The 9,272-nt window shown below is 35.9% G+C and overlaps 1 protein-coding gene across 3 annotated transcripts; it reads right to left on the reverse strand.

The window, feature by feature from the left end:
• Positions 1 to 747: 747 nt before the first annotated feature.
• LOC140766207 (phosphatidylinositol/phosphatidylcholine transfer protein SFH12-like) lies at positions 748 to 6,005 on the reverse strand. 3 transcript variants are annotated; one of them, XM_073105678.1, is made up of 15 exons: positions 5,921 to 6,005; positions 5,404 to 5,548; positions 4,921 to 5,209; positions 4,652 to 4,751; positions 3,955 to 4,221; positions 3,686 to 3,763; positions 3,485 to 3,586; positions 3,356 to 3,405; positions 3,088 to 3,181; positions 2,845 to 2,943; positions 2,591 to 2,719; positions 2,235 to 2,355; positions 1,752 to 2,131; positions 1,305 to 1,388; positions 748 to 1,059 (listed from the first exon to the last, which is right to left on the reverse strand). In XM_073105678.1, the coding sequence occupies exons 2-15, from the start codon at positions 5,447 to 5,449 to the stop codon at positions 1,042 to 1,044; spliced, it is 1,857 nt and encodes a 618-aa protein (XP_072961779.1). In that variant the 5' UTR covers positions 5,450 to 5,548; positions 5,921 to 6,005; the 3' UTR covers positions 748 to 1,041. The 3 variants fall into 3 exon arrangements, with proteins under 3 accessions (XP_072961779.1, XP_072961777.1, XP_072961778.1); XM_073105676.1 differs by having other exon boundaries at positions 749 to 1,059; positions 2,591 to 2,725; positions 5,921 to 6,004; XM_073105677.1 differs by having other exon boundaries at positions 749 to 1,059; positions 2,591 to 2,725; positions 5,404 to 5,474; positions 5,921 to 5,981.
• Positions 6,006 to 9,272: the final 3,267 nt, after the last annotated feature.

The following is a 9,272-nucleotide window of genomic DNA, read 5'->3' on the forward strand; positions in this document are numbered from 1 at the left end:
GGTTACCACTTATGTGTCTAACAATATAGCAATTGATAAATATTAATCTTGCTTATTTACTACATAATATCCGAGTCTAGGATGGGGCATCACACATTGTTGTCACCCCTTATTGCTAAGATGGTCTCTTTGGTCAACTTTTATTACTTTGTATATCCTATTCGTTTTTTCTTACTCCCACCTCGTTGTTGACCACCACAATCTAACACTACTAAACATATCTCCTTGTCCGCAGCTATTGCTCTTTGCCGCTCCATTCTCATCATCGCTGTCATTTCATATCCCTCCCCTCCAACGGTTATATATCGTAGGCAATTCTTAGTTATAGTAAAGCCACTTTTCTTTTGATTTCTTTTTTCTTTAATTTTATGTAGGGCCAAATTATTACACTGTTTCAATATCCATGACAATCGGGATGAAACTAGAGATATCTGCCCATTTGTGCTTGTGGGTAATTTGATTTTGATCTTGTTTGCGCTCTTGACTTGATGCTTAATTTTCATTATTATGCCGGTCCATTTGCCGAAGAGCTTTTATTGTATAAAAAGAAGGAAGAGTCAACCCATCTACTTATTTCTTAGATTGACTGAAAACATAAGGATGTAATAAATGGAGAGGCAGAGAGTACTAACTAAACCACTTATATAACTTTAATTTATATTATGATTCCAAGTTTCATTTGGCTTCACCTTTGACACCAAATTTCGATCCGGATCAATGAATGGTGGACCTTAGTTTTGGATTGAAACCATTGCAGCAAAATTTCCACAATCATGTTAAATCCTGCTATGTCATCAAGCATCTTAGTCATACACAATATTAATAAAGACTTCTTTTGAAGGACATTCTCCTCTTTAGCTCACCAATATCAAAACAAAAGGAATCAGAGGAGTAAATGTTCAATGAAAATTTTTGGACCAGTTTAGGAAATGCAGACATATATTACACTCAAAAGGTATTTGCTGACAAAGAGAAAACATCACCCAAACTCAACAAATTCACAGCCTTATTTTTATACACACCATGTCCTTTGCCGTCTGTTCACCAGCGAAATGGGTTCTGTAGACAGACAAGAGATTCATTCATGGCATTAGATTGAGACATAGATACAGTAGTAGCAAAAAAGAAGAGGGACAAAAGAGCTCATCATGAGTAAGACATGAACTACTATTTAGTCTGACTTGGTACTTTCTCTGAATCATCAAGCTAATGGTATGGCATTTGGTTTTATACACCAACTTGACATATAATCTGAAGGAGATATGGTACTTGATATTCTATCTATTGAGATGAGAATGACTCACAAATTTGCTCTTCTTCTTCTTCTTTTTCTTCTTGTCAATGTAAGCCAGAATTTCATCCTGCCGAGAAAGAGCATCCTCCAGAGCCTTCAAAGTTGAAGTAGAATTTAGAGGCTTAATTTCTAGTATTATCTTGAAAACAGTGGATAAAAATGAGCATACACATTAGAAGTTGAAGTGCACTGATGAAAAGTATTTGCTAAATGTACCACTTTAAACTACTGAGTATATTGTATCTTTATTATGAGCAAAATAGTTATCAGCTTAACATTTTAGCTTACTAATACAAGAGATTATAATAATAAGCAAATTATGTAGTGAAAAGCATCCTGAATTCTTAGTGTTACTTATGTGCCTTATGATCATGATCCTGAATTAAGAAACAATGCATGCTATCGCTACGTTAAATTCAACGGTTTCAGATAAGAACATAATTGGAAAGGGAATGACCTTCTTGGTTGCTGCAAGCTCCGCTTCCAAAGCACCGACACGGTCCACAGCAGCCTTCAGCATCTCCTCCTTGTCATCTGGCATCTCAGCAGGCTTTGTGCTGAGAACTACTGCCTTCTCTTCCAATTCAGCAAGGCGCTTCATGATTAAGGAATATTCAGCAGCTGAGACTGCTGCTGCAGGCAGCTGCAAGTGCTGCATTTGGCCTTTAACAACCTTAGATTCTGTACTGTACACAGCTCTTGCACAGTCAATTTGTGCATCAACAATCTTCTTTGGCGCAGAGCGGGTGACACGAAGCATAGTCGCAATACCCATGACAAGAGCCACAACACCACCAAACATGTTGTTGCTAATCCCATCAGACCTATTGTAGATATCTGGTACAACATAAGATCTTGTAAGGAGAAATTCTCTCCACAGTTTCTATATCAGTAACTTACAGAAATGGAGGAAAAACAAGTCACAAGTTGTTATATTGACCTTTGGATATGGCAAGTTTCTCATTGAGTACTTCTTTGTTCCAGCTACTGTCTACAGCTTTGTCGATCATAGGAATATCATAGGAATAGGAAGGAGGGAAATTCTCATTAACCTTCGAAACCTGATAAATTCAGCAAAAAGGAATGGAACCATTAGACTAGAAACATTTAGACTCAATGTGCTGAGCCATCTATTCTTCTGACAGATGAAGTGTAACTAGATATGGAGTAATAGGGCCAACTAGCTAAAGCCAGAGTTAGATTCTAATGACAGAAAAAAGCCAAGCTCGATTATAGCTGCTTAGAGGTTAATAGCAGTTAAGGTTCAAACAAAGTCCTAATAATTTGTACACCTACTTGGTAATCTTGAGATCCTAGTTCCTCACGCACAGGCGACAACTGCGGGTGCTCAATCATGCCACGTGAGATTTTTGAGACAGATCGCAAATCAGCTAGAGCTAAACTAGTCTCCTTGCAGAAAGATTCCTGCTTCTGCATGCGAAGAAAATGTATTTAGCCATCGATATCAGATAGATACACTTAGCAAATGGATGAATATATAAAGGTATTACATGACAATGGAGAGAAAACTAGATTGAGATTTATCTTGCCTTGGGATAGAATATCTCATCTTCAGAAATTGTTTTCTCCTCAGCACCAAAAGGAGTCATGTTTGGCTTTCCACATCTCCCAACTCCATTTTGAACCATCTGTGAATCAAAGTATTCAAGAAGTATCCAGTAAATGTCGTGCCATTTCCAACTTATATTTAAAACTCCTTGGCAAATAGATAAAATGAAGAGCAGTTTCAACCAGAAAAAAAAACTAAGGTGAGAGGAAAGGTAATAGAAAACCTTTAGAACTTCAGGGTCCTTCCATGGGCCTTTATCAGACCGAAGACAACCACCCTCACAATTGCAAGTACCACCAAGAAACTCTGGCAATTCACTGTAAGAAACAGAAAGAAAGATCAGAAATCTCTGTTGAATGAGCTGCACTTTTCAATTCAAATTAAAGATTTTTGTTAAATTGAGCAGATTCTCAAGTGAAATTTTGATCCATACAAAATCGTATGTAGGACTCAAAAAAATAGCAGTACTTCTTCCTGGTTTTAAGCCATACCTGGCATCGATAACTTCGAGCAATTTGCTCTGGTACTTATTGCTCAGAACCTGAAAAAAGAAAACATATAGTTTGTTATGCAGTTCTTTAGTCAAAAACAGTAGCCGGTACAGAATGGAGAGAGCATACATGAATCTTTGCGGTGGTCTTTGGATCAAGGAAAGACTTTACAGTGTTCCAAAGAAGTCTGAATCCCTGACCTGCATTTATGATGAACATGCGGCACAACGTCTGGAGTAGGAAAGAACAAACTTGAATGTTAACTGTCATCTATATCAATTTAGTGGCATAGATGTACAAAATTTTGGTTATTGGAATGACAGAGAGTACCTCAGGGTAGTTATCACCATCAATTTTCTGAAGCCTGCCGATTAAATCTCTTGCAGCCTTGTTGAAGTTTTTATACCCCTAGTATTTATTCCACATTGAAAATATTCTCCTCAGATCACTATCTTTCAAAATTAAACATATTCTGACAAAATTTAACAAGGGCTTCTTGTGAAAGCTCCTCTAGAGAATTTGGCTTTTATGGATTTTAAATTCTGATGCAAGTAATCTAGGTAATATTAAGTTCGTTGAAGCAATCATTCCTCACTTACCACTCCTTGGACATCAAGAATAGTTGTGCTCTGATCAATGTGTCTTTTGGCCGCAATTGAGCAAGCTGGGAACTTAACGGCGAAGTTTCTCTCAAACTCCTTCACATGATATTTAACATAACGATCCATGGTTGTAACTTGCATCATCTTGTTGGCATCAACTTGTCCTAGTCTTTCAATGTAGATTGGCCTGCCTTCCTTATCAACACCATGATGACCATGTGGATAGTACTCCAAGACTTCATCAATTTCTTTGAAATCAAAATCCTAAGTATTAAGAGATAAGCAAAGAGTCAGCAGTAGTACGGCACCGTTACATGTAGTGTCACATACTGAATTGCTAAAAGGTAAGTAATATAGAACAAATGGAGTCATGTTGAAGTTCAAGTGATACTACAATCTTCTAGGTTCCCGATTCTTTTCTGAAGATCCTTAACTACAAGTCAAATTTGTTTCTCTTCTGTATAATATGTGCTGTGGACCTTCTCGCTATAAGATTAACAAAACAAGAATATAAATAGAGAATTTTTCCTCATTCTCATGAACTTGCTTTATGTCAACCAATGTGATTTGGAAAAGTTTTATACTTACCGTGACGAAACAGTAAAAGATAAATTGATTGACAAAGCAAAACTATTCAAAACTAAAATTATTTCCATTGGAGCAGAGAATTAAGAAAGCAGCGATAATTGATTACCTCCAAAATTGTATCAGTGCCAAACTCCTTTCTCCATTGGAGCATATCAGTCCACATTTGCTTTGTCTTCTCCGTATCGAACTTTCTGGCCTTTAAGAACCTGTTTTCAGAGATGAGTTAACTTTCCATTCATCGACATATATTTGTTTGCCGCATAAATAGTTATATAATCAGCCATTGACTACTGCATTTTATTGACACATTCATTATTAAATTTTCCACACAAATAGCAGCTAGAGCATACTCAAAAACGGATACCGGGATATGACCTTAGCATCATGTGATAGTCATCATGTCTTGATGGTAGCAACTCCTCCAAAATAAGGATCTGACGGAAGGCGTCAACTGCCTGCATTTCCTCAGCATCGCGTACATCCTCAATGGAGACAGACATCACCTTACTGCTTCTCCTACCCCTTTTTGTCAAAGAATGCCTGAACTTTGAGGAGGCATTGATTGCCTTCTTCTTCAGAGATCCAAGTCTGGTCTTCCTTTCATCCTCTGAGTTCTCAACGTCGGATTTTCTGTCTCTCTTTTCTTCATTACAACCATCAAAGGCTGCAGTAATAAGAACAAGTAGATGTACCTTTAACTGCTTCTTTCTATCAAAATTCTAATAGTAATGGCGAATTTTTAGAGAAGCATGAATGACAAACTACTCAAAGATGAATGAATTCGTTCATTCTAATACAATACAATTGAATTCATATATATTCAAAAAGAAAAAAGTGCAGATTTTCTCTTCTACGCACCGGCTTTTGGGAATCGATCTAGAGGTGCCGAAATGACTTCCGTCATCGTGTTTCGCGCGTGCAAGCTGGACCTGGTTTAAGACAACAAAGGGGCGGAGCGTTGAGAACTCAGCAATGCTATACCAGGCAAAGCCAATTCAAACACCTGAAATCCCACCATTAGAGTAAACAATATAATCATCTAAACTCTAGAAATCATAATCAATTGTATGTCAGAAAAATTATACTAAGCTCATGTAATACCAAGTTCCATAAAATCTCAACAAAGAAAGATGATCCTCTTCTTCTTCTCTTCTACAAGTGCTAAAATACCCATATGAGATCTTGACCCCAGGTTAGCTTAAAAACCAAGCCCCATTCAGATCAAAGCAACGACACCAATCATTGCTAAAAAAAAAAAATGAAACAAACCCAATAAAACCAACAGACAAGATCGGTTCAAAGATGATCTTACAATGAACTGGAATGCAATCAGATGGCAGAAACAGAGAGAAGAACTAAAAGGAAAAGATTGTACCTCTGAGACGGGCCTGGGGTTTAGCAAGAGGAGAGGGAGGGGGTTGAAGGCTAGATTTAAACGACCACAGAATACGCTGAGGAGACGGCGAGGGAGACACGACAAGGGGAGGATGGAGAGAGAAAGAAAGCGACAGTTGGGTAAATTTCATTCCTTTTTTTTCCTCCCATTAATCTCATAATAATCTCTACGCGTTTGGGATGTGAGAGAAGGAGACGTTGCCGAAATGCATGCCACTCCATTCCTTCCAACCCCACAAGTTTCCATTACTATTAATTAAACGCAATAACTGCAAAACCTGATCAGAGAACGAGGGAGGGAAAGAACCAACCGCCACTAACGGCTACTACTTATCCTGGACAGCTATATATGGCTCTTTCCAATCTCCTCCTAAAATCTATACGATGTCTTAAGCGGTAGGTTTATAATTAACTATAACCAACTTAAAATAATTACTTAAAAGACAGCTCTATTTTAAACAATTTAGCTTGGTCGTTGAAATTTTAAGAATGTTTAGAATAGAGTTAGCCACTAATGACTACTTCCTTGAGTGATATATAAATAGTAATTAAGAATGCCAAACTTAAGATCATTAGTTTACTTGGTGATATTGATGGACATCTCCTTCATTTATAATGTCAACTCCATTAATTACCTGCCAGCTTTGTAGGGCAACATGGTGGACAAGTAGACATCTCTTGATTTTTTTTTAAAGATATATATATATTAATTGAAAAAGAAAGAAGATTTAAGAAATCAAAACTGCATAAACTAGTATAAGGGTGCGCCCCATGAACTCATACATCTAATCAAGATTAAATGTAGCAATTTTAAATATTTAATGTTGGTCAGGTTGTGCTTCTGGGAAATTTTGACTCGAGCTTGATTCTTTTGCATCATTGGAATCAAAAATTAATTGCAGGTGGATCATGCTTTCCTTCTAAGTTCACATACTGAGTGTGAATTTGTTGAGGTAGTAGTTAGAATTTAGATATGTTTTATTTGTTGAGAGAATTAAGGTATGGTGCCATGAAACATGAAATTTAAATCCAACTAAACATTGTGAATTAGACTATTATCCAATCGTTGTTTGTGGAGGTAGATTGTGAAATTGAGATTGGTATTTATTAATCATGTGTTTGATACGCGAAGTTATGAAGAGAATAAAAGTTAAAAAAAAAAGGATTTTAACATATTTCCTACTAAATTTTTTTAAAATATCACAACTATCGTTGTGTTCTTCAAAATGTTATAATTGCCGGTAGTTGTTCTTTCAAAAATATTATTAAATTAATTAAATCTAACTAATCAGAATTAAAAGCGAAACTTAGATAAAAAAAATAACTTTTTCCTCGTATAAATTTTTATTTATTTATTTATTTTAACTCTTGTATAAATTATTTAAAATAAATTAAAATTTATATCTTCTGTTATGCGAGATAAAATTTATTGATAAATATTTTATGCAACATTTTAAGAAGGGGAGTATTTTAGTTATTGATATGTGTTTATTAATTTTAATAATAATCTACTGTGAATATTCTATGAAAATCTAACCATAATGCCAATTTTGAAAGAGTGGGAGTTTTTAGTGGCAATGATAATTTTAAGGAATATAATGGCAATTATGATATTTGAAACTCTATTAAGATTTTAGATAGTTTGCTAGGATTTTCTTATTTTTCCTCTTTCTTGAATGATATATTCTCGTGCTGCTAACATACTCTCTCCACTCCCTTAGCCGGTTAAGGGCTTAAGGCTCCTCCTCATTGTGAGCTTCCTCCCTTTTCCTCTTATCTCTTTCCTTTTCTCCTCCTCCCTAATATCTTCTCCTTTTTCTTATCTTTCCATTCTCCTCTACTAACTTCAGACTCTACCGGCCCTTTTAGTCATTCGCTAGGACATAAAAAAGGCTTTAGGGGTGCTCTCCATATCTAAGATTCTTACTGTCCATACCAGCCTCCAACTAATACAGTAAAGGGAGATCAAACGGTGGTCGATCTCTTATCTATTTTTTTTCCTTAGCTTTGGTCGATGGATTGGGGTTGATTTTTTGGTTAATACGATTTAAAATTTTTTGTGACAATCGATCCCCATTGTTTCAGTAATGATTCGATGCTTTGACTTCCTCCCACCCCGTCGTTCTTTTGCAGTCGGAGCTTTATCTATTTTTTTATATTCCTCGATGTGCTACATGAGTGCTGTTTTATCTGGCATTACTTCCCTCAATCTCTCTAGTACATATGGGGTCTTGTGAGTTCGACGCATTAAGAGCTCGAGCTCTGAATGAGGCGAGCTGAGCTGAATTTTTGAGCTCAAAAGGTTAATCGAGCTAAGCTGTGACTCGAATAGGCTCAAAATATAGTATGTGAGACGATATTATATATATATATATATATACCATAATAAAAGTATAAATTGCATATATCATAGTTAGTTAAAGCAACTCTTATTAACCCAACTAGTTCAAATCCTCTCTTATACTATTTATTTTCTATCTTTTTTTCCACTGAGACTCTTAGATGTTAAATCCCATATCGAAAATTGGGTAATATAGATATCTCTTTATAAGTATCAAATCTCTCTAAACGCACTGAAATTGGTTGTTGGGTTGGCTTCATATAACACTTAGATTTTGGATTGAGCCGCCAACCCACATAGACCTATTAAGTCCACAAGTCGTCGAGCCGAGCTTAAGCCTCATCAAGCTGGAGCTAAACTGAATCGAGCTGAGCCCAGCTTGCTTGAGCTTGGCTTGTTTACACAACTACATATACACAAATGATAAGTTTGTATGCGATTAAGGTCGTGAGAAAGCTATTAGACATCAAACCCTTTTGTGCCTGTATTCTTGTTGGAGCTAGATGTTTTGGTGATTTTTGTGCCCACCAAACTTAATGTCATATTTTATTTATTGCAATGTGTACTTTACTCAAGTTATGGAGGCTTATTGAAAGGGTCATCATCCTATTTATCTTGTTTCTTGTTTATTGGGGCTTGATACCTCTTCCTTTGTTACCTTATTTGTTGTGGAGAAGTTTGTGACTTCTCTTAGTATTTCTCCTATATTAAGCTTTATAACACTTTTGATGTTATGAATAAGAACTTGCTTATGACTTCCTCTTTAAAAAAATATTGTTCAAAGAATAATTCTATATCCCATGGAAAACATCAAGGTTAAAGATTAATTTTGGCAAATATAAAGATCGTTAAAATTATCCTATACAAAAATTGTTAATTAGCGAGAGAATTCTCTACATTTCTAGACGTGCCTTAGCATATAGAACAATTACACTCAAGCTAGTTAGCTTTCTTATAAATATGATCCGCTAAAACATCACAATTTGATTAA

This window comes from Typha angustifolia, chromosome 8 (assembly GCF_048772165.1).
Source record: "Typha angustifolia cultivar Huaian chromosome 8, ASM4877216v1, whole genome shotgun sequence".
Lineage (NCBI taxonomy): Eukaryota > Viridiplantae > Streptophyta > Magnoliopsida > Poales > Typhaceae > Typha > Typha angustifolia.

What these genes read in the sequence shown, in the direction of transcription:
- LOC140766207 (XM_073105676.1), bottom strand. Translation starts at nt 5,449, where the DNA reads ATGACGGAAGTCATTTCGGCACCTCTAGATCGATTCCCAAAAGCCG. An exon ending in GAAACTTGCCATATCCAAAG is followed by an intron (nt 2,132 to 2,234) that starts GTCAATATAACA and finishes ATGTTGTACCAG; the next exon opens with ATATCTACAATAGGTCTGAT. An exon ending in AGCTTGCAGCAACCAAGAAG is followed by an intron (nt 1,389 to 1,751) that starts GTCATTCCCTTT and finishes TCAACTTTGAAG; the next exon opens with GCTCTGGAGGATGCTCTTTC.